This window comes from Diadema setosum, chromosome 12 (genome assembly GCF_964275005.1).
Source record: "Diadema setosum chromosome 12, eeDiaSeto1, whole genome shotgun sequence".
NCBI classification, from domain to species: Eukaryota; Metazoa; Echinodermata; class Echinoidea; order Diadematoida; family Diadematidae; genus Diadema; species Diadema setosum.
Genome location: NC_092696.1, coordinates 8,575,602 through 8,600,976, shown reverse-complemented (window position 1 = coordinate 8,600,976; position 25,375 = coordinate 8,575,602). Strand labels below are relative to the sequence as shown.

The 25,375-nt window shown below is 37.5% G+C and overlaps 1 protein-coding gene across 1 annotated transcript in view; it reads right to left on the bottom strand.

Annotated features, from left to right (window-relative positions):
• The window catches only part of LOC140236339 (liprin-beta-1-like), a 94,350-nt gene that overhangs the window by 32,766 nt on the left and 36,209 nt on the right, over nt 1–25,375 (bottom strand). Inside the window, exons 4-13 of the mRNA XM_072316295.1 lie at nt 24,743–24,856; nt 23,811–23,942; nt 22,771–22,833; nt 21,809–21,871; nt 15,138–15,186; nt 13,491–13,552; nt 12,307–12,385; nt 11,255–11,352; nt 10,409–10,561; nt 6,416–7,000 (exon numbers count right to left, since the gene is read on the bottom strand). Of these exons, the coding sequence (XP_072172396.1) occupies nt 6,416–7,000; nt 10,409–10,561; nt 11,255–11,352; nt 12,307–12,385; nt 13,491–13,552; nt 15,138–15,186; nt 21,809–21,871; nt 22,771–22,833; nt 23,811–23,942; nt 24,743–24,856 (1,398 nt within the window). The remainder of the gene's footprint in view (nt 1–6,415; nt 7,001–10,408; nt 10,562–11,254; nt 11,353–12,306; nt 12,386–13,490; nt 13,553–15,137; nt 15,187–21,808; nt 21,872–22,770; nt 22,834–23,810; nt 23,943–24,742; nt 24,857–25,375) is intronic.

Genomic DNA, 25,375 nt, shown 5'->3' with positions numbered 1-25,375 from the left:
CACTAAAGAAGCAAACATATAAGGTTATTCTCATTCATACTGGATTACAAAAGAAGCTGCTAATTAAATGTCATCACCAAGTGCAAAAGCAGGAAGAACAAAAATTAGTTTGTGTCATGAATTAGTATTTCACACATACATGTAAATATAGTAGAAAAGTTTCCATGAACTCACACTGAAACATATAGGGTTGTGTTATACAGGCACACCGTAGTTTTGAAAGACCGATGAACTTTTACACAGTTGAATTACAAAATTTTGAGCTATAAGTCGACATGAGTAATCTAAAACAGGATTAATACTCCACTAACCATGTTGCACTGAAATATGAATAAAAAAAAAAAAGCATGAAAAATAAATGTCACGGATGTGTTTTGTTATTCAAATCGGACGGTAACAGATATTTGATGAAGCAGTTCCTGGAAATGCACACTATCTCTTTTTAGCTATCCTCTTTGTCAAATGCAACACCTGTGAGGAATTTGGAGCCTTCTTACAGATTAGAGCCAGGCAACCTTAAAGGGGATGGCTAGTAACTGATCAGTGGGAATCAGTGGGAATGCTGGGGGATGATTGTTCCAATCCTTGTGGGATTCATTTTAGAGTACATTTTATATCTATTGTTGTGTGAAAATTATTTGCTTCAGAATGGTCTCATATTCAAGTAATGTGCAGTTCAATGTTTCCAGGTTAGCGTGCCTGGTCAGTGACGGGGTGATCGTTAACGGGAAACTGCACATTACTTGAATATGAGACCATTCTGAAGCAAACAATTTTCACACAACGAAGATATATAATGTACTTTTAAATGAATCCCACAAGGATTGGAACAATCATCCCCAGCATTCGCACTGATTCCCACTGATCAGGTACTAGCCATCCCCTTTAAGGTTAAGTTGCACAATTTATACTACCATTTAGAAAATTATCTGCAGCTACTCAAGAGGGGACAAGGTAACAGGGGACAGAATGACATTCTACAAGATAAACTAAAGGAAAAGCCGTAGTAAATCCTACAGTAAGAGTGGAAATTCTCATTGTGTGGAAATTTTCGTGCAATTCAAGCAAAATAAACTAGCTCAAAACTTTTCTGCTTGTAACATGTAATACTTTTCACATTTTGAATCTGTGGAATTAAGAACAAGCAAAAGTCATCTCACCTGGACAAGCTTACAAAGATTACTCACATGAAAATTTCCACTTTTACAAAATATAACATTTCAAAATAGTGATAGAAGGTTAATAAATATGAACTACTCAAGCTATTAAAACTCCTGTAGGTAAAATGTGAAATTCATAGACATACATGGAGAGGTTCAATGAGTTAGATTTGATCGTAAGCAAACAATTCTACTATATACAGAGTATGTCCACGAAGGTTGGATGAATTCTGGTCAGGGTTAATTCTAGTCTGATGGACTCATGTTGAGATAGGGATTTAAAGCAGATTACTTCTACAATCATTCAATCATTAGCAGATCTCACAACAGGCTCTATAATCACACCCAATGTATTTGCAGAAGTAAAGCAAATGTTAATGCACATGAACAATATTCTGATGATGGTGGGTTATTAGTTGGCATGGATGTATTAATTATTGAAGGACTCTGAATGGAAGGTGAGTTGGCGGTGTTGTAGCTGTCCCTGCCCACAAGCCAAAGCACCAGCGTCATGAACATCACGAATATGACTCAAACACTTGCAAGTCCATATCATAATTGAATACTAATCCTACATCATCACAACAGCAATATCAGCATTGCAGTTGTGAGTAATGATGTAGAAGTCACTTTGTAGAAGTAGCAGAAGTAGCAGTGGTAGTAGTAAATGAAGTACAATTGTAGTAGTAGTAGTAGTAATATTAGAAGTACATTATATAGTAGCATGGTGTAGTACATGTGGCAGTGGCAGTAATACTAGAGAATGTAGTAATATGATATGTAGTGGTACGTGTAGTCATGGCAGCGGTTTGGTAGGATAGTAAGAAGCAGCAAAACAAAACTATAAATGTTATGATGATACATGTATATCTTCATCCAAAAATACTGATAACATTATTACTCTGATGGTCAGAAGTACCTCAATCAAATATCTAAATCATCAAGTTGAAAAATGCTTTGATTTAGGCCCATATTTTGATACTGTCTATTTATGCATAAACAACTAGAAGAATAGGAAGAAAAGATCTAATAAACTCTACCAAAAATGATGAACAGTTAAGCATCTATCGAACACAGCAGCAAAGCCGTTACAAATAATGAAAGGCAGATGTTGTCCTTATACTACACGTATATCAGAGCTCCGACTCTTTCAAAAGCACTTTATTCGAGGTATTGCATCTCGTTCTACATCTTTCAGAGAAAGGAGGGAAATAATAACATATTAAAGCAGCAACTATCTTAAAAAAAAAAGAAACACAGAGAAAATGTCAGCTGTTAACCTGTCAGATGTTGTTGCACATTGCAAAAACTGTCACAGGAAAAAAAAATGGTCACCGTCTCTTTCAAAACCTGAAAACAGCATCATCTTTGTTCTTTGTTACCCTTATGCAAAATCAGCAAGGACTCAGTCCTCGGTTGACTTGTCAACCTCCCCCCCCCCCCCCCTGCAATGCATTATATTTTCCTGATGCATATTGCTGCTGGCATTGCATGAGATGTGGATCTATCACACTCTGTAGGCATACTGCCTCTGCTTTGCAACTCAGTGTATGTTTTTCACACCAGTCATGAGATAATCACACTTTACATCAGTGTTTTTAAGGCGATGCATGGGACAAACTTACACGAGTTTATTTGAGACACAAAATTCATATAGGATGGCACTGAGCTCATATGAGGTCATTATGGTACAAGCAAGTTCTACAAAAGGTGGCAAAGAGCTCCAATAAGTTTGAATTTAGGTTCAAACAGGCTTTAAATGAGGTAGAAAAAAATGTTACTTGGGTGAACCAATGTTTGCTAGAGGGTTGTGTCAGATTCATATAATTCATCCGAGTGTGCATTGGTGTTGTACAAGGTTGCATAAAGTTCTTGTATGAGTATCCAAGGCTTATGAACATATAGGTGCATATAGGTGTTCCTCCCAGTACAGCTTATGCTCAAGGTCTGTTTATGCACACATTGGTTTTGTACAAGTTCGCAACAAGCTCATAATGTAAATTGACGTTCAAACAAATTGTTTGAGAAAAGCTGACATACAGGTAACAGAGCTCATTTCAGTATGTTTTCTCACAGGAATAGGGATGCTTTCCGACAGTCGCACGGGGGCTCAAGGGATGATGTGAGTTTGGGTGCACAAGAGTTTTGCAGGTACGTACATGTATGCACAAGATTGTACAGAGGTCATATAAGTTTATTTGAGTGCACATGGGTTTCTCACAAAATTTCAACAAACAGGTCACGGCGTACATATGTCTTTCTGTCAATCAGCTCATCCACTTGACTTTCGTCCACACTGTGACTTCACAGTATAAATGTGACACCAGTGAATCAAAAGGATTATGCCATTTTGACTCATAACGGTGCAACATGGGTTCACCCTCTTTCTTGATCACAATGCAAAGCAGCAGTTAACCCTCAAAATTACTTTCAAGAGAAGCTGTTTAGGTTGTTAGGTTATGAGCCAAGGCAAAATGCAATTGCTGCAGTGCAGTTCCAGCCAAGCTCCTAAACTGACCAAGCACGTGGCAACTTGACAGGATGTTTCCACTGTGAAAAACTTAATTTTAGTTTGAAGGCAACATAATAGTGCGAACCAATCTTAGAACAGAATGTGAGTACAGCTGAGGCAAATAAAGAATAAGCAGCCTGTGTATAGTTCCTCTGACTACAAGTGGAGGAGGGGGGGGGGGGGGAAGAACCTACAGGATCTCATAAAATGGAACTGCTATCCAAGGGGTGTAGGGATTAAAGGAAACCCACTTGCCCTTATAACCCGGGGCAATCAAAAATTAAAGGTACTGTTTACCTTTGGGAGCAGTGATTCAAGAAATGTTCGAGATATCACACTTAATGCATATGTGTAGGTCAGTTGTATCACAAAACATCCTACCGTGTAAAAATTTTGCAATAAAGTCTAAAATATAATGAGATATTACCATTTTTCTCAATAAACTGTAACTGTAGATGGTTTAGTCTAGAAACATTTTTATTATTATTACTTTTATTTACATTTTGTATATTCAACAATACTTAACATCAATCAACTATACAGATTCAAATTTTTACATTGGTTGTTTCTATCCCAAACTCACATTTTGGAACTATTTTGAAGCACTAAAACTGGGTTTTTGCTTCATCTGCAAATGGTAAATTATGCCTTTAAGGTTGGGCAAGTAAAATGAAAGAGTATATTGTCCATAAAGAATACAGGGCTCTTGACTGAATGCCCATCAGGGTGAGGGGGGGGGGAGATATATTTCTCTACATAGAACCTAGGGTGGAGAGAGCATACTATATGTATACATTGTATAATTATGTAGGTATGGGTTTGATTCAAGTGACTGGGGTTTAAAGTACATTACAAAGATTTTTGAGCAATGCAATGTGGATTGAAGGTGCTATACAAGCTATTACAAAAAGTACAATAACTGTCATCATATCTTATTGAAATGATAGTATTGGACTTGTAACTTTGACTTCAACAAAGAGCTGCCCATCTCATTGATTATGGGAATGAAATGTCTTTCACTATTAAATTTCTCAACCAGAAACTCAGAGACACAAATTTCTATAGCTATAGGATTTTATGTTCCAAAGCATGGGGTTATGCATAAGTGTCCATATCTAAACACTGCTTTGCCCCTACAGTGTAGGGCATTGCGAGAGTTTCTATGATATATCTACAGAATTTTTCAGACCTTGGTAAATTTTATCATACAGCTAGTAAGCCAGTGAGAAAATTGCACAAAGCGGGTCAGTGCTGTGGTTGTATCATTCAAGCCGAAAGTCAATGGTCGTCTCATGGCAAATGCAATCTCATTCATATTAAAGGCAAGTGCATCTGAAAACAAAAATGGCTACTCACAGTAAACATATTTGATGCTGCGGTAAGAGCTTTTATAATGGATGCCATCTGTAAAATTTGCAAACCAATCTCACAGATAAGTAGTCATCTCACCTACAGACTCAAAATTCTATACGATTTTTTGTGAGAGCATGCTTGACTCGAAATTCTGTAAGATTTTTAATTTTTTTTTCTTTGTGAGAGCATGCTATTAAACACAGCTGTGCAAAACATCTACAGTGTACATCTCTAGAAATTTTCTCTACCATACGCATAATCATAGATTTCTTCACAAGAGTGTTTGGCTACATTGGACATCACATCCTAACACTGAAACTGTAACCAATCTATGGGGCGTGCTGAAAAGTGACCATACCATCTTCCAGAAATGCATCTTATACATATGCATAGCACATGTTTGAGCACATAGGTTTAGTGCATAACTCTCTGCAAATCTTTCACTGATCAGTTCAGTAGGAGTCCTATACTTGCGGGAAAATCCCATACATTTAGAGAAAGAATGTCCAATCCAGCATGATAAATGAAAAATATGCAGACCACAAAATTGGCTAAGACAAATACACTGGGACCTCCCTTTATGCTCATGGGGTGATTCAAGTTAATGAGTACACAACACAACTGCCTTGTAGCATGATGAACTTCTATATATGGACTAGAGTACTGGATGACTTCCATTTGTGGAGGCATATTAGAATTCAGCATCTGTTTTGTGTTAGAGAACAAATATGAGGCCTGGTGTGATGAACATAAAAATGCATTAATTGACCCATCTAGTCAAAGGAATTATATTTCTACGATTTGCTGCAGTACGTTGTATATCTTATCAAGATTTTCTCTACTAATTTTTCATATTTATTCATGTCATACATTTTATAATCATTTATCTTTCGTATGAAGTTGTGCAAAATATGCACTTTCATTCAAGTCTCTCTTTGCTAATGAAAAGTTGTGTGGTTAGGTGCAGAAATTTATGAACCTCTTAATTCCTTTAATATTCACAACTGATTCTTAAATTGGCAACAAATTCTTTCACGAAAGCATTTTATAGTTCTTGTTCAATTGATACATTTTATACAGCTTCTTCTGATTTGTGCAGACTCAATGAATCTCTCAATTTTCATTGAATTCACTACACAAGATATGCAAGAAAATTTAGAGTTGCCAATTTACTGAGAATAAAAGATATGCCAGAAAATTAGGTGTTGCCAATTTAATGATGACAAGATAAGAATTTCTGCAGCAAAATTTTCCCAAGACTGGATGAGCCACAGGCCAGATGAATGCTGTTAGAGTGACATGAGATGTATCGCAAAGATGATGCGCAATGGTTCTTTGCCGAAGTTGGAGAGAAAAAAAAAGGCATAGGTACAGAAGACTGAACGTTTACCTCCGGGTCTGCTGTTTTCGTAGCAGGTAGGGTCATGTGACCAGCGTGATTGGTAGCATCGCGTCGGAAGGGGGTTACGTCCGCGTCGTCGGAGTCTGTCAGGTTGGGGTCAGAATTAGAGTCGATGGCACCGTTTTCGTTCGCTGCGTTCCCATTGGCTAGTTCCCTGGCAATCAGGCCCTGATTGAGGAACGCAGCTACGTGTTCGTCCTCTACGGGGTCACAAAAGTCGTCACCTACCGAGCTCCGTTGGTCAGGGATAATTTCGGTGGTGGCATCTAGATTAAAATTGACTTTCTTCACAGCATCGGGTGGACTGTGAGAGTGGACGGGGAAGGGCGGGGTCTTTTGAGTGTCCGAGGGAGCCACCTCAGTGAGCTCCGCGGTCAGTTGGAGCATGTCTTCTGGTAGGGAGTGGTCAGCCGCATCTGAACTACATGCGGGAGGGTCAGGGCTACGCTCAGCCTCCGATGTCGGAGGGGTCTCAAGGACCTCTGAGGATTGGGGGGATTTATCTGAGTGTGGTCTCAAGTCTTTGGTGTCAGGAGTGAGACTGGATAGAGTACTGTCAGAAGGGGGGACATTCTGTAAGGGCAGAAAAACATGCAAGGACAATGCAAAAATATAAGTAGTTGATGGTCAAACACAATGATTCCTCAAAAGGACAATGACGAACATGGAAGTAGTAGTTACTCAAGTTTTTACAAGTTGTGGTGGTTTGAAGGAAAAGTTACTGTCTGACCAAAGCAAGAGAAACTCCAAAATGCACACAATGCTCAAAATGCAATAATCTTAGGTCATGAAATGCACGTGTCACACAGTGACTGATGTCATTTACACAAATTTGTTATATTATCAAGAAGTTGAAATTAACACAGAAAATTCACACATATTTACGGCATAACCTGTAGTTTATGGAATATACATGAAATATACTTTAAGAACATAAGGTGAATATATACAACATTATTTCATAGATATATAAATAGATACAAATAGATCAGATTAATAGCAAACACATGATGCTGAAACAAATATATTCACATTGATATATATGTAATTATACATTAATTCACAAACATGTAGACATTGACAATACTACGAACATATCTAGATGTGTAATATTTCTGATATCTACCTGCTATAGCAGATCTATACAACAGGGAAGAGCAGGTGGATGAACATTACAGATGTTGTATCCTTTAACCCATTGAAGACTACCTACCCAAGTATATATTTGGGCAGGAATCTATGGGAGATGAATGTTATAGCAAAAAATCAGCTCGTCCTCAACGGGTTAAGGCTTTCATGCAAGTCAGGTCCAAATTTTTTTTTCAATTAAGAATGTCAATCTACAACTACATGATCACCAGAAGCTAGTCTATGAATGCTTCAAACACTATTACAGGAATTTCATTAACATTCAGTACAGGGATATACATGTGTACTATAATGATGATGCATTAGAGGCAATATTTGCATTATTGTACACAAAGGTATAGGAAATCTATTAAATTGAGAAACACCAATTAGGAAGGATAGCCAATTCAGAAAGTGATATGTATAAATACACAGAAAGTTTTCTAGATAAGGAGTATGATGCAATAGTTTTTGTTTTGTTCCTAAATTTCAGAATGTTTTACCATTGTTGATCTAGCCTTTTTCAATCGCTACAGGGTGAGAAAATAAAGACAAATCAAAATAACATTCTGGGATATCAAAATCAATTAATCAACCAAAAACTAAATAAACAAATAAACAAATAACTGCGGATTAAACAGGAAAAAATATGAAGGTGTATCATCAATTGATACTCTGCTTCTTTCAAAAAATATGGCATGGTAGATAAATCATCATATTATTCTATTATTTTCATGGTTTGTGGGTACATTTTATTGGCTTTAAATGAAAAAAAAAGTCATAACACAAATGTACTAATATGTCAGAAATCATTGATAAGAATACCAAGGAACTATCACTTGGGGCAATATAAAACAAACAAATGTGCAATTGAAGATGATCTAGGGTGCTGCAGTGCCATCTAGTTCACAATCTGCTCCAACAAACTTTTTTTTTTTTTCCAGGAGCGAGAGACAAAGTTTGTAGTCTAGCTTTACCAGCTTACATGTAGTCATTCTGATAGGCGCTGGAGGTAGAAAACAATTAGTAAGATCGGTTCAATTAGGGTGCTACCAAACCAAAAAGAGTTAGCTGTGCAGAATTATAAAAGGGCTTTATTGATTCTTCATCACCACTGGCAGTGAAGATGAACTGGGTATTACACAAAGATCCTCCTAGACATCATAGGTAGTCGAGGTTCATTTTTTGATTAGTTTCTTTTTTATCTATGTGCTTCCCATGCTCATTTTTCTTTTCTTTTTTGATTTTCATTCTTCCATGACATACAACTTTCCGTCCTTCATATTAGTGATGCTGAATCTCATGAATATTTGTGACACTATTCTTGACATTTGGAACTAACTTAGGAAAATCAGTATTTTTTTTTTCCATCACATTCAATTTTCTTCAATCTATAACAATATACAGGATAAACCTTCCTTAAAACACACCCCCCCCCCAAAAAAAAAGAAATAATAATAATAATAAAATAAGTTCAACTTGTGACTTTGAGAAGATACAAGACAATATGTATGCATATGATGCTGACAAAAAATTAATATTTGTAACTTTCTGACACAATCAAATAACCTAGAAATTTGGGGAGGTATTCAAATAAAAGGATACGTGTCAACATTTAAAGTATTAGTGTTATGTGCATCTGTCTGATTAGGACACAACTCAGTGAGAACACACCTACGGCAAATACACTCTCAGAATGGTCACTCCAGGTAAAGAACTCAGTGCTTAGTTGTGGCACGTTCACACTCTGAGGATGAAAAATGTGGTGTATGCAGTGGGATAACAAACACCTTGCAGGGCCTGCCTGACAGCAACCAAGAGGTGGCGCTCTTTAGAATGACTAAGTTCACAGGATTGGCCAAACTTGGTTTCAGAGGTGTGAAATGCTGCGTCCCCATGCGCCACCTTCATAACACTTGCCCCTTATTTTCTTGTGGTTTTTTTTTTTTCCCCTGTTACATGCTAAATAAAATTGGTAGAGCCAGCTGTAACCAGAGCCCTGTTGCACAAAAAGATGCAATCAAACAAAAGTAATAGAAAATCAATCGTAAGTCAGGTATCAGCCAATCAGAATTGAGTATTCAAAACCTTAGGCTTGATTTTTCTGACTTTTGTTTGATCTCAACATTTCTGCAACAGGGCCGAGATAAAGATGTGTATGGCATTCTTATCCACACATGCATGAATGTTGGATGTTGACTGTCTTTTACTTGGGGTATGCTACTCTGGGGCACGGCAGTTTTGCAAGTTTTCTCCCTCAGCTTGACTCTCTTGCCCTTTATCCAAAAAAAAAATGACCTCTAAAGCCAAGACTGAACTTTTCTTTCCTTAGAATTGTTCTTGTGACCAGCAAAACAAGGTTTTAGTCAGCCTCTTATAAAAGTTGGATGAAAAGTTTATGACAAACAGGTTCAACTTGCAAGTGGCCTTCCCAAAAAAGTGATGGACGCTTTGTGAGGGATTCAAGGAAGCTGAGTCTGACTTGAATGATTTCTTGAGGAATGTTTCATAAAAGAAATTTGCAATCATTAAAATAACTTTCAATAATTGCAGTTGCCATGGTATCAGCTACGAAGGGACCAATCACATAACAGCACCTAAGCCATCACCATGGTAACTGTGAAAATTGTACCTTACAATGATTCCAATCATCTCTAGGGTGTAAAACAGACCTGGGATTTGGGAGACGTACAAGTGTACAAGGGTGGTCACTGAGGGATATCACTGCTATATGTATGTATGTTGGCAAGACTTGTTTAAAGGGAAGAATGAAACATGGGACCTGTGGTCTGAACCGTGGATGCACTGGCTGCATGCTGAGAGCGCCACCAGGGGGCGGGGATGCCTACTCACCGTGGAGGGGTGGGGCTGCGTCTGGAGGTTCTCCAGGCTGGCCGACCGCCGGCCCGCGTTGGCGCCAAACATGTCCTCCGTCCTGTCCACCATTATGGCGTGCTTGAAGTCCATCTCCGGGGTCAAAGGTGATGACGCCTGTGCATTTTGCCTCTGAAAGGATACAAGGAAGCATGTGTGCATTAGTGAAGCACTCAGTTCAGGATGAAGGAAATCCAAACAATCTGCTAAAAATGTTTTAATTTTCACAGTTTGATGAATTCCTGTGCAGGCCTCTGTCAGACAGGAGCTTCACAATAATTTGTAGTGTCACAGCAGTAGAACTATACACGGAAAAAAAAAAAAAAAAATGAGAGGAATTTACACACACTCACACACTCACACACACACACACACAAAAAATTGCTTATCTGGAATATCATAAGACATGTGGCCTTGCTCCTTGAGAAGGCACAGACAGTAGTATTGCCAGAACATATTTCAGTAACAGGTCAGGTCAATATGTACTAAATCCTTCCCGCACCCCAGCTGTTAGCAGAACTTGCCAAGGCCCTTTCATCGGCATTTGTTAATCAACCCAAACTTGGACCCAGTGGTAGGTAGGTTTAATAGCCAGCCCAATCAGATGTAGCAATGTGCCTCAGTCTAGTCAAAGGCATGTTAGCACATCAGAGTGATTAGGTAATCTCCATCGCTGACAACTTGTTTCTAGTGATCTGTGCCAATCAGCGAACAGATGTTCGCGTGCATTTTAATTTTGCTAAATTCCTGAAATTAAAATACACACAAACATTTCTAGTTTTACAGCAGTGTCTAGGTGTGCGGGACTCGTGTGGTGCTACTCACACTTTCCCTGGAGGTATCGGTCTCTCCTGTAGCAGAGCTTGAGGTGGACGTGCTGTCTGTCCGAGGGTTCTCTATGTCCAGCAGCTGACCAATATCCACTGAAAAAAGATTTGAGACAGGAAAATATGAACTACTGTAAAATTGTAAAACCAGAAATGTATGTATATAATTTGTATCCATCACTACCTGGATACAAACATTACATCATGTAAGTTTCTCAGAAAGAGAAACTGATTCTCTTTATGAGATTCCGCATGAATGTGCATTTTTATTGTCTTTTGTTCTTTCATTGAATTAAGTCAAGAAAAAAACAACCAATTACAGGAATGTTATATGAGAGAGCAAAAACAGGTTTTTCCTTCTTTCTATGTGGACAAGCAATATTTCAAGCAGCTTATGAAATTTTGCGGAAAACTTTCATTAGTATCAAGAGGATTGTAGGGATGAAAGGGGCAGAGGAGGATGGGACAGGGATAGGGGTGAATAGTACGGCAAAAATATTGCTTACAAAAACGTTCAAATAAATATACTACGGTTCTTTTAGCAACTTTAGAGAACTCTCGAGAGCTGTTACTAAAGAAATCAGTTTTCCTTTATAGGGAAGTAGATGAGTGTAACACTTTGCTATTAAATGTCTGTGGGTTATTCAGCAATAACTACAGCAGTGGTGAATTGAGATAAAACATAGCAAGGAAGGAGGTTGATAACATAAACATGATGTAACACAAATAAGGAACATATCTACATTGTATATGACAGTTCTCTGAGAGGAAAGGGAGATGGTTAGGGCAGATGAGAGGGATAGTAACGGACAAAACAGAAAGAGGAGTGGATAGTAACAAGGAAATAGTCCATGATAAAAGAATATGGCTCTAGTTAAATAGCAACCTTTGTATTGAGTTGCTGCCAGACCTTACTGAGAAATCTATGAATGAAGGTAGGTAGTGCAAAGTAGAGAAGGCGGAAAGTAGGGGGGGGGGGCCTAGAAGGAAATTAGTAGAAGGGAGCATGGGCATATTTTAAAGATAACGAATCATGGCTCTATCAGCTACCTCTGCCCTGGGCTGCTGCCAACTCCTGAACCCTGTAAAACTTGGCCAGCCGTCTGTTCAGCTCCTCGATTATCTTGTCCTGTTAAGGGAGAAAAAAATAGGACAAGGCTATCAAGCTACAAATTTGCATAGGTCCGCCACGGGTGATTTGACTTTCATCAATGAATGTACAACAGTACATTCCATTATCATTACAACTCAAGGCGTTATGTGAACGTGCATCACAAAATGAACAAAAAGTCGCACCCCTTGATCTTACATGAGGACCTCAAAAAGGTGAAACAGGTCAACCGAGTCAATCTTGAGTTTTTCATACTTTCTGAAAGAGCTTTTTTCGTCTACATTATTCTTAAGTTTGGGGTCATAAAATGAATTGGAAAGCGCGTTTTAAGCAGTTTTTCTACAACCCCTTTTTGTAGAGTAGTGTGATTAGATACGTCTTTTGGGGTCCCTTTTCATTTCTTAAAAAATCCTTTGCACACCCTTCATTTTCAACTTTAATAACTTTTGAAGAAATAGTGCTACCGCTTTGAAAGTTGGCATTTATTATGGACAGAATGTGTTGATTGAGCATGCTCAATTTCAGCCTAATCTGATAATCCCTTCATTGATGTTGCTACGGTGGTTTACATCCTGTTTTTTGTCCCATTTATCGCACAGGCAGCGTGGTTTGGAAAGATTAAGTGCTTGAATAGACCCTTTACTTCAGAGCCTCTTTCCTCAGTTCACACCTTTCCAGAGTGTGGTATGCTTTCTATCCAATATTTAGATAGGTTAGGAGAGTCCATAAAGAATAGGGTTGTACATCATTTTAAAGCTTAGAATCTGCTCTTTCAATATCTCCCCTTAACTAAAAATCCATGTCTGGCGACTTTTTGTTGGTTTTGTGATGCAGGGTCACATATGATAAGAAGACTTAAAGTAGCTAGCAAACTTTGCTTCAATTCAATCTTAATTTCATTCTGTATTGTACAAGCAAACTTTACCCTAATGTATGGTGACAGACTTAATGAATATTCAAAAGGAGAATCAAATAAACTCTTTGAATAAAAATACCAAAAATAAAACTGAACACCGTTATAATATTTTTTAATGAAAAAAAAAATACATCAATGACTCTCAGGATAAAATGTTTGCCACAAAATTTTCTCCTTAGTCCTACACACAAAGTTTTGTGTCCTCACCTTCTCTTTGGTCCCACTGATCAGGCTATCAACTGCTATCTTCAGTTTCTCCTTCTCGACTTCTGCAGGAAAAGAAAAACAAACATTAAAAAAAAAATTCTTTAGAAAAATAAAGTCCTTGAGTTGTCACATCACTGCACTCAGTATGCGTGATATAACACAAAACAGCAAAGAACAAAATTTGAGAATAAAGTAGAGGGTGTGGTAGTTAAATCTTGTTATTTCTATGTGTATCCTCTGTAGAGACATCACAACACCCAAACTAAATTTATGATATTGTCCACTGTAAAGTAGGTGACAAGGATCTCTTTACAGGATACAGCAGCAAGACAAACTTGAAGTAGTGGTCACAAGTTTCGTTCATTATTTCCAGATTTAAAATGCATATAAGTTTTGCACTCACTTCTCTCAAAAATTTATGTGAAAGTGATATAAACAATCATATACAAGTAGAATATACATGTCTCCCTTCTATCAACAAATAAAATGCTCAGATTTCAAGTCAATGGAACTGAAATCCAAAAAGAACCCTCTCAAAAACCTTCCAAAGCTGGAAAACAATGTCAGGTACACATCACGATGGTCTCTTTAAAGGACAAGTTCACCTTAATTAACATAAGGATTGGGAGAATGTACATGTAGCAATATTAGTAGAACACATCATTGAAAGTTTGAGGAAAATCGGACAATCCGTTCAAAAGTTATGGATTTTTGAAGTTTTTGTGCAGTCACTGCTGGATGAGAAGACTACTGCAGTGTATGATGTCACATGCGTACAACAATATAAGGAAAATATAAAGAGAATTTCACAGAATTTCATCTTTTGAAAAAAGTACACATTCCCTTGACTATTTACTGACATATGTTATGGGTAATATTATTCCCATTGCCTTTAGAAAGAGGCAAGTCAAGTGCTCTATTATTTTGCGAAAAAAGTGAAAATATGTTGAATTTTCTTTACATTTTCTTTATACTGTTGTACTCATATGACATCACGAGCCTTAGTAGTCTCCTCATCCAGCAGTTCCTACACACAAATTTTAAAAATTCGTAACTTTTGCATCGATTGTCCAATTTTCCTCAAACTTTTACTGATGTGTTCTACTAATATTGCTGCATTCTCTCAATCTTTATGTTTATGAAGGTGAACTTGTCCTTTAAGCCGTTGAGGACGTGTCCCGAGTATACTCGGACAAGCGTCTATGGGAAATATGTGTTGTAGCAAAATCAAATCGTCCTCAACGGGTTAAAGGATCAGAGCTATACGGTCCTTAGCAAAAGGAAGCCATACAAATACTAAAGTGCATATTCTAAACATGATATTCATGTTTTTTTGACTCCTCAGGAGATGCATTCAACAAAAGGGCACACCCAATTGTAAATCACTTTCACAAATCTTTGCTGGCAACTTCATCTCAAGAGCAATGCCTGAATTTTCTGAAGCAAGTTTTCGGTAATCGGTAAGACAGAATTACACAGTATAATACTCAGCAAAGTCTTGAAAAAAAAAAGAGAGTATTTTCTTATCAAGCACTAGGAAAAATAAAATTCTCAAGTCTAGAGCTTGAGGCAAGGAGAAAGAAGAAAGCATAACAATGCAAAAAAAAAGTTCTAATGAGAAAAGAAAGGTTCCAATGGTAAACATACCTTCGTCCAAATTGCGGACCTGTTTCGTCTGTAAGTCATCGAGGAGAGCCTGTATGCGGGAGCAAAACAGATATTGCAGAAAGAATCTCAGTTTTCCAATCAAGAATACCAGGGGTAAATTGAAAAAGACAATATCAAATCAAACTTGGGAATTGGGAAAATCAAAATTCATAAAAACCAATTACAACAACGATAGAAAAGTGCAGGAAAAAAAATTCTGTTTACCTTATTCCTGGAAAAGGAAGGCAGCACAGAAATGCATTTTCCATGTGGCAAGTCTCAACAAGTTAGGCTGAAGTGCAAAGACTTTACAATGTCACTTGTATTTACAAATCAAAATGTTTAGCACTGTGCTTCATTTTGCTCTCCACTGTGATATTTTCTGAAGTTAACCTAATCCAAAGTTGATTTCAAAATCATTATAATATCAAGAGTTTGTATTCAATGTTGAACATTTGGATTGTAGAAAAAAAACTAGAAATGTCGCTTTGGCGACTGGTATGCCTCCGCCATAATGCATGATTTTCCCAATAGGTCTAGATAGTACATGTGGACACTGTGTGATTACATTTTCACAAAATTGGCAAAATATTGGAATGACAAGTTTGTCACAAATGTGTTGAATGTTCACCTTCCTTGACGTAGGTTTAATTGGATGAATAAGAGAGCATGTATCTAGGGATTTAAGGACTTTAACTTGACTTTGACCCATTCATACATTTAGGCATTGAGTAATTTTCAAGGTACAGGTGTGGAGAAAAAGTGAAATTTCTGAATTGAATAGTAAATTGTTACCATTTTCATCTGGCCCTTGACCCTAAAATTCATAAGATAATTACTTTCAGGTAGAACATGCATAATATGTACTAAGTTTCAAGGTAACTTGAGCCACTTCCGAGATATGGAGGAAAAAGTTAGTTCAGCACTTTCACTTGATCTTTGACCTTTGAGGCAAAAAGAGAAAAAAAAAAAACTTTCCAGAGAATTTCTATTAGGTTACACACGCATACACCAAGTGTAAAAAAATAACCCTGCTGGCATTGCATGAATATGAGGGTAATAGTAAAATTTTGAAGTCTTGCACTTGACCTTTGACCCCTGACCTTTGACCCCATGAACCCTACATTCTCTAGATAATCACTTCCAGTCAGTACATGTATATACTATGTTCCATGAAGATACCTTGAACAATTTTCCAAGGTACGGAGAAAAAAAAAGAAGTTTTAATATCTTTACTTGACCTTTTGACCTTTGACCTTTGACCTCATGACCCAAACTTTCACCAGAGAATCTTAATTGGGTAATACATGTATACACTAAGTTTCAAGAAAATATCTTCAGGCATTCAATAGATATGGTGGAAATAGTGAAATTTTATGTATTTGACCTTGAGCTTTTGACCTTTGACCTTGAGCATGTGCACCCAAAAGTTGATAGGCACAACTTCACTCCCTAATACACATACATGCCAAGTTTCATTAGGATACCTCAACAGGTTTTGATAGTTACCTTGTCCACAAAATTCATTACGGACGGACGGAAGGACGGACGGACGGACGGACAACCCGAAAACATAATGCCTCCGGCACCACTTCGTGGCGGAGGCATAAAAAAAAAATTACAAAAATTGTATTCCACCATTTCCGCAATATCAGTTTCATACTTCTTCTGTCTACGCACGTCCATTAGAGGAAGTTCAGAATCAAGAATACTTGGAAAATGACGCACACAATGACTCTGGAAACATGCGACGATGCAGAAAGAATGCATTTATCTTGCTGGGATGGCAGACAACAACATAATATGTTACACATCATCATGTGACCAGGATAAAACCGCACACATTAATAAAAGACAGATACAAAGCCTACAGTTACTGAGTTTAAATCTATACAAAAGTTGATATTTGTTCACAAATCAACTGTTTGATATTCTAACCACTGTATATTATGTTTTCCAAGTATAATACATCGTTAGTTGGGACTTGTAAAAGTGTGTTGTTGTTTTAAGGTGCGTGTAATACAACACAATGCAGACGCACAGTGAAGAAATGAGAAATAAATGATGTCCTTTTTCAGGATAAAATTTGATGAATCTCCAACTTTAAGGATGAATGAACAGCACCATTGCAAAATTGGCAACAAGGGGAAAAAAGGCAAATATTTATTGCATCAATAGTTCAAATTGTAAAGGCTTGAAAAGTTTGGATACATTTTTTTCCCTTAAATGTTGATGATGTATACACCTTCAGTGTGTTGAATTGATCAATCCAATTTTTCAAAGGGCTGTATGTCTTTGACCATGACTCAACGTTTCATTCTTTTAAATTGTATTTCTCTGGAGACCAGATTTCTTAGCATTTCTGCTCATGAAACTCTTAAAGTGAGGCAAAATATGCATCATCAGGAAAAGCTGAAAAGTCTGAAACTAGAAAATGTCACTATTGCAACTTCTATGCCTTCATCATACTGCAGTATTTTCCCAATAGGTCTACAGTTTGAAATCATTTTTATATCATTATTTTTTATGAACATAATCATTGTCATCAGAATTCAATTTATTCTCTAGAAAAGTGAAAATACGACATGTGGAAAGCAATGATTGCCGATTTTATCAGGCTTTTGCGGTGATGGGTCACATACGATGATAGTCGAAGAAGAGGAAAATGCAGAAAACTTCCAAGCCACTCTCCCTCACAACATAGCAGAAGATGTCCCTTCATTCATTTACAACAAAGTCAAGTATAAGTGCCCAGAAACTGGCAATTGCCGTTACTGAAGTCCATGCTGTGAGAATGCAGGCAGGCACAACGCAGTCTCTCTACATGGAGTGGATGGTTGATAACCATTATCATCACAACCTCTGGAAAAGGAACATCAAACACCATTCTCTGTTAGTGTAACGGGCAAAGAGAGGGGATTAAAAGAGGTAGTTGGGGTCAAAATGTAATTGTGGCTGCATTTCCGCTCTTCTACGCTACACAATGTAACACAAAGGTCAAGCACGGGTACTGGGAGATGGGCATACAATCTGCCGAGCAGGGTCAAAGGTCATGGCTGGAGGTCATGCTATGATGAAAACTGATCCAGTCTTTCACAGAATCTATATAGATGTAAAATGTGCACCTAAAGAGAACAGGAGAAAAGCATTTGTGTTAGCAGTCACAGCCAGATACTAAATCTACAGAATGATAAAAATGGTATTCACTCTGAGGCATTATGCAACACACATACATGTACAACCTCTGTAATTTCAGCTCAGGACTGAATCATTAAACCCAAGAACTTTCTTTGTATAAAAGTACATTTAGTATTAAAAAGGAGTTATAATTGTAAATGTCACTTCAACAGCTCCCCCCCCCCCCAGAAAAAAAAAGAAAACAATAACATAAAATCTACTACTCTATACTTATACTGAGAGCTAATAATGAAACAGGAGCCTACCATGGCATGTTATCTACAAAACTGACGGTCTGACTGTACGTGAAAGGACCGTTCACTTGGATGCAGTTACCAAGGAAACAACTTTAACATTATTACTTGGCACCAGTTATCACTTTTCATTCCAGGCATGCAATTACACCCAGCTGCTCATCTGCAGGCGGTGCTAAGGTTCAAAGGTCAGAGTGCAAACACAGCATTCCAATTGTGGGTGAAGTATTTAATACACTGCAGAGAATATTCCATAAGGAGCATGTCACATTCTTCAAGACTGTATCATGGAAGGAGCAAAGATGTGCCTCAAAGGAGCATCATCTGGCTTTCTTTAGAAAGAGAGGGAGATAGACAGATATACATAGATACTGTAGATAGATAAACAGAATGATGGATAGATCCAGATAGATAGATAGATAGATAGATAGATAGATAGATAAGATTGATAGATCTATAGAACACAGATTGATAGACAAATAAATGAATAGATTGTAGATAGATTGACAGATAGACAGATATTATAGATTGATCAATAGACAGATAGATAGATAGATAGATAGATAGAGAGAGAGATAGATAGAGAGAGATAGAGATAGATAGATAGATAGGTAGATAGAGAGAGATAGGTAGATAGATAGATAGATAGATAGGTAGATAGATAGATAGAGATAGATAGATAGATAGATAGGTAGATAGAGAGAGAGGGATAGAAAGACATAGGGAGAGAGATAGATAGATAGATAGAGAGAGAGAGATAGAAAGAGAGAGGAAGAGAGAGATAGATAGATATAATTGTAGATAGAGAGAGAGAGAGATAGAGAGATAGATAGATAGAGAGAGAGAGAGAGAGAGAGAGATAAAGAAAGCATGTGTATTGTACACAGAAACTGTGTACACATTGTGCGGAGATGTAGTGGCAAATGCACAGACATCGAAATTGACTCCAAAAAATTAGGAAATGCAACACGTGACCGAAACACAAATACATGCCGCATCTGTGCAGTAGATGTAGATGCAGATTTGGGAAAAGTTCAGATTCATAGTGAAGCAAATATTCCAATGAATAAAAATCACTAGAGACAAGAAGCTGGTCACTGATACTGATACATGTTTACAGATTTATGTACAGTTTTGATACCTCATAACTATTTCCTCGGAATGGAGTTTTCACTTTGTTTTCCAAAATGTCCCCAACGTTAGTGTTTCCTCGTGATGGAGTTTTAATTTTGTTTTCTAAACTGCACCCACATTAAAAGTGAATTCAGTTATTTTCAATTCACATGGAAGTGATATCACTAAATAATCTTAACATGAGTGCAATAGCGAAACTGACAGAGAAGCCGAAGTATCAGCATGCCAATAATGCTGATAAAAATTGGCAGTATGTACTAACAATTATTGAAGTCTGTTCCATCCAATGACAGGGATTTTATGATAATCATTTTGAAAATAATATTTACACTCATGATGACACCACTAATTCTATTTCATCAGAAAAAAATGAACATTTAAACTCAAACATCAAGATACATGCATGTATCATTGTATTTCTTGCAGTACTGTAAAGTGAAACTTGATGACCCTAAGGAATAAAAGATGATGATTTAAAGACAAACTCAAAACAAACTACGCTGGCAAGACTGACGAATTGGGACACAGTGAGACAAACAAACAATCCATAAGTGCACAAAAATCACAGCATTCCGTGGAACAGCATTCTCAACATGAGTCAAAAAGGAAAAAAAAAAAATGTGTGAAGAAAGATAGAGGGCGACAAACTCATCCAGGGTCACTCACATGGCTGTAGCGGAGGCGGGCTTTCAGCTCGGCTGCCTCAGTCTGTGACCTAACTAACTTGACCTAGGTCACAGGTCGGAGGAACCATTGTAGGGAGCAAAACACATGGACGGTATCAGTCACACATGATTAACATGAAAACCTTGTGAAAAATAATTCAAGGTTATACTGTATGGCAGGCGGCACAAAAAAAAAAAAAAATAAAATAAATAAATAAATAAAAATGCAGTTGGAAGGGACAATAAACTAATTTGACCCCAGTCAAAGGTCAGAGGAACCACTGCAAGGATCAAAACACATAGATGGTATAAGTTGCATATATGTTTAAAATGAACAATTTGGGCAAAATAATTCCACGGTTATACTGTATGGCAGATGGCACAACAACAATAAATAATAAATGAATAAAAATGTAGTTGGAGGGGACAATAAAGGGAATTAAATATTGAACCAGCTTTCACATAGACAAAGCACACTTTTCTGTCTCTAAACATACATTGTAAATTGAAAAAAAAAAATGATAGTCCAGTACTGCAGATAACTGGCACTATATATTGTGTTTGACAAGCACAGCAAATATTCCCAACATGATTTACCATAAACTGCAGCACATAAATATCAATTTACAAAGATATATGCAGTGCATGCTACCCACAAGGTCATTTTCTTCAACACAAACTATGAGATTTTCACAATGACATTTTCAAGGATATCATAAGTATCCATTTCATTCATATCAAACATACACATACAACAAGACATTACACTGTCCCCAATCATACTCCATTCTCATGGCTGAGGTATCTTTGTAGTCAAGTTCCACACAACATGTACACACTAGGCAGCCAATGGAAGGGCTGCCAATGTTTCCACATCAAAGTTTACAGAGGCTCCACAGAGAGATCAGGGAGACAATGGAGTGCTAAATGTATTTGACTAGGTCACACTGATTCCAAAATGAGGGAAGCATTTACAGGCTCTGGCCAGAACATGAAGAGGTTTGTGATTTTTCAGGTAGCCTCCTCCAGAGCCAGTAAGACTAGGCAGCTCTGACATTGGTGAATTTCCATGGCCTGGAAGAAGGGATAACTACAGCCATTTAGCACTGAAGTGGCTATGCTGTACCTCGGCATAAGGGAGCAAGTGACAACACTATGACTTCCAAAAAATGGTAATTTGCATCTGACATTTTCAAAGACATCGGAGCAAAATTATGAAATTTTTGGATTCATAGACATCCCTCAGTGGGATGGTCTGCATCTGCTTCAAACTTGGCATCCATGCAGAAACACGCTATGTCCAACCCATTATTAAAGCAGGTGTGAAGTTCTCAAGATTTGAAGGATTTTTGTCACTTGCTTCCTTTTGTCACCAAAGTCTCTATTGTGTTGCCACGTTGCATCCTAATGACCTAAAGTGTTTGCAGGCAGAAGGGCTCACCTGTGTTTCCATGTATTTCTCTTGCCACGTATGACATTCTGTCTGTAACTCAGCGATGAGTTTCTGCAATGGAAGATGTATGGAAATTGCCGTGCAATGAGAAAAAAGCATCACTTCTGGCGATATCATCACTATCAACATAACTGCTATTCAATTTAGGGGTCAAAAATGTGTCATCTAGTGGTTGGTTGAAAGAGCATCATGTGATTACTACAAAACCAGAAACATTAACTGCTAATGTAAACACACCCCCCCCCCCCTTTTTTTATATCTCGGCCAATCATTGACCGATTGTGACCAACCTATGTACATCCATGTCCCATCATGCTTTTCAAAGAATGTATTGTAAAATTGATGGCATCTATTGTTTTTCTTAATTTGTCTCATTAGTTACACAAATTTCATTTGTTAGGAATCTCTAGTTTTATTCATTTTTCCCCCATTTAAAGAAAATGCAATAATATCTGGAATCTCTGTGGCTTGTCATGTAGTTTAACCCGTTGAGGACGAGTCCCGAGTATACTCGGGCAGGTGTCTATGGGAAATGCGTGTTGTAGCAAAAACAGTCCGTCCTCAACGGGTTAAAAAGAGTTTAAATATCAAATGTATTGAAATCTTATATCTACGATTATACAATTTATGTGCTAATTTTTGTTGACATTTTTATCGAGTTAGCATTAAGGGTTAACCAAGAACAGGACTAGCAGCATCGGAAACAACTCTCACAAATATAGACCAAGATTGTTATAATTTTGAGCATGAATATCAATGATTCCTTATCATGATCGTAACCATTATCATCAGGATTCGATTCATAGTTGGAAATTCACCTCTCTGATCTTGCATGTGAAAATCTTAGGTACAATGCTACAGGCACACTGAAAACAAAGTCAGCAAATATATTCCCCTGAGGAGTTGCCATGACTACGGGAGACAGGCAACTTGGCGATCAAGGACGTTACCTGACTCTGTTGGTATTTGGCCTGCAGCTGATCCATCTCTTGTTGTTTCTCCTCTATGTTAGCCTGGGATAGAACATAAAACAAATACCAAGATATTCACTCAAGGAATATGCATGTATGAAACATAGTGAATCAGAAGGTATAATTATATATTAACATATGTCAACAAAAGATAAATACCAAAATATTTACTAAATGATAACATGAAATACACATAATTAGAAGGAATTAGAAGGTAAAATTAAACATTAACATCTGTGAGTTGAATAGTTGGAATATCCCCTACATAAACCGTGGAAAGAGAGGAAATGACCAAATGTAACTGAGTGGTATGGACTAGATAAAACATGATAATTTTGATACACCACCTCATCTGACTTTGTCAATATTATGTATATCTGAAGTAAACAATGGGTAACCAATGCAAAGGTTGTTCAGTCAAGATTTCAGAAATTTTCAGATTGCCTTCTAAGTCATGGTGGGAAAGAGAGAGACAGAGAGACAGAGATAAACAGACAAACTGACAGACTGACACGCAGTCTGTTTCTATGGTGCCTATATGGCGTATGTATGTGTGTGAGAGTGTGTACTCATATATTCTTTTAAGCCCATGTGTGCTTGTGTGTCTCTGCATATGTGGTGTGTGTGAGTGCATGTACTCTGTATGTGTATTCATGAATACAAATTGGTGAGCTCTTTACAATTCGAACAAATGTATTTATTTATAATGAATGAATTTTTAGTGTTGTGAAACTCATGTACATTCATGTAAACTCAAGTTACAATTCAACCTCTGGTTGTCATACAAATTTTGTACATGATTTGAATAAAGACCATTATATCTACACGTATCTATCTATCAGTCTGACGGACTGACTGAATGACAGCCAGACAGACAGACAGACAGACACATAGAAACACAGTCAAACATGCAGCCAGTCAGAGACTGAGACGGATACAGAGAGGCAGACTGACACACAGACAGTCAGACAGACAGACAGACAGACAGAAAGACAAAGAGATCTTTGGTCGCTGCCCACCTCAGCCATGATGGCACGTTCTCTGACGACGAGGGTTTCATTCTCCACGGCATCAAGTCGCGCCTTCAGCTGCGAGGCCTCTACTGCGTAATTCTGCTGACTCTGTTCGAGTTCACAGTGAATCTCGGATTCCTAAATGAGACAAGAACAAAAGACATAGAAAACATAAAATCTGGTGAGCTGCCTTTTGAGATTTGCAAATTAATACAAGAGGGCATTATATCAATATCTCTGGTATACCGCCTGGATGATGCTTTAAACCAAACCAAACCAAACTTCATATCAATCTATGTATTTATATACATATTAAAAAGGCAGCTTTGAAGTACAATGCCACAGGATTCTTTGCTCTCTAATTCCTTTCAACAATTGGTTCTAGAATATTGCACTGCGACATTACCGAAATATTGTTTAATAGTCTCCTACATCATAATAACTGTTCAATGTACCGTACACACCATGTATTTAGCGAGTCTACTTTTTTGCGAATTGGGGCTTCCCGACAATTTCGCGAGTAGTTAAATTTGCGATTGTAGAGTACAGTATATGAAGAGAGAAGTGCATACTTGCACGTTGCATTCATGTCAAGATCAGAGTTGATAATTTTGAGTGTTTTTAAATTCTGGAATAGCATCCAACTCGCGAAATTTGCGAAAATGAAAACCTTGCGAAATATTCAGCGTACACAGTAAATTTTTTTTCAGGTTTTCAGAATACTGGTCCATCTGCTCATGGACCAAAATAAATTCCACAAATCTATGTCGTCATCGATTTGTGTATCACTACATGACGTGAAATCATATACAAAACGTAACTTGTAACTTGCCCCTTTAACCCGAGCCATACTGAATTCCCAAATCCCTATAGACTTCATACACAGGCCACCAGGTTGCCTTTATAGGGAATGGGTTAAGAGGAGGACCACCACCAACCTGCAGTAGCTTGGTCTCTGCAGCACTAAGCTCTTTGCCCCTTTTTGCCACCGCCAGCTCAAGTTCCTGGATCTTCTCATTCTGGACCTCGATCTGGTCCGTCAAGACATTCACCTTTAACATTGAACACAGAGGGAAGACACCATATGCTAAATGCAACATGATGATCCTTTTACATCAGCACGAATAACTTATTAGAAAAGCAGATTTTTTTTTTTTTTTTTTGAAATGAAAGTTCATTGGCCTTTTGACTAAATTATTTCACTCTAAAACTGGCTTGTACCTGTAATTGCTACAATATAATTGATGCACCAGTGGTGTGAATTCTGTGATCCTACAGTATTGCTGTTAGAATCTATTGAGAGTAAAGTGTAATTTTATAGAAAGTCCATTGACCTTTTGACCTGTGACCTTGGTCTAATTAGAGTCCCAAAACAATGGGAATCTGGATTGGGCCAAAATATGCCACCATACAAAATTTGAACAAATCCTCAACAAAAATGTGGCCAGGGCAGCGCACAGAAGAAATGTCATGCCATGGCAATGAAATACCGGTGATCTAAAAATACAATTGTATCACACACATCCTCACCTGACTTCCTTGATTTGTCATTAAAAAAAAGAAAAGTAAAA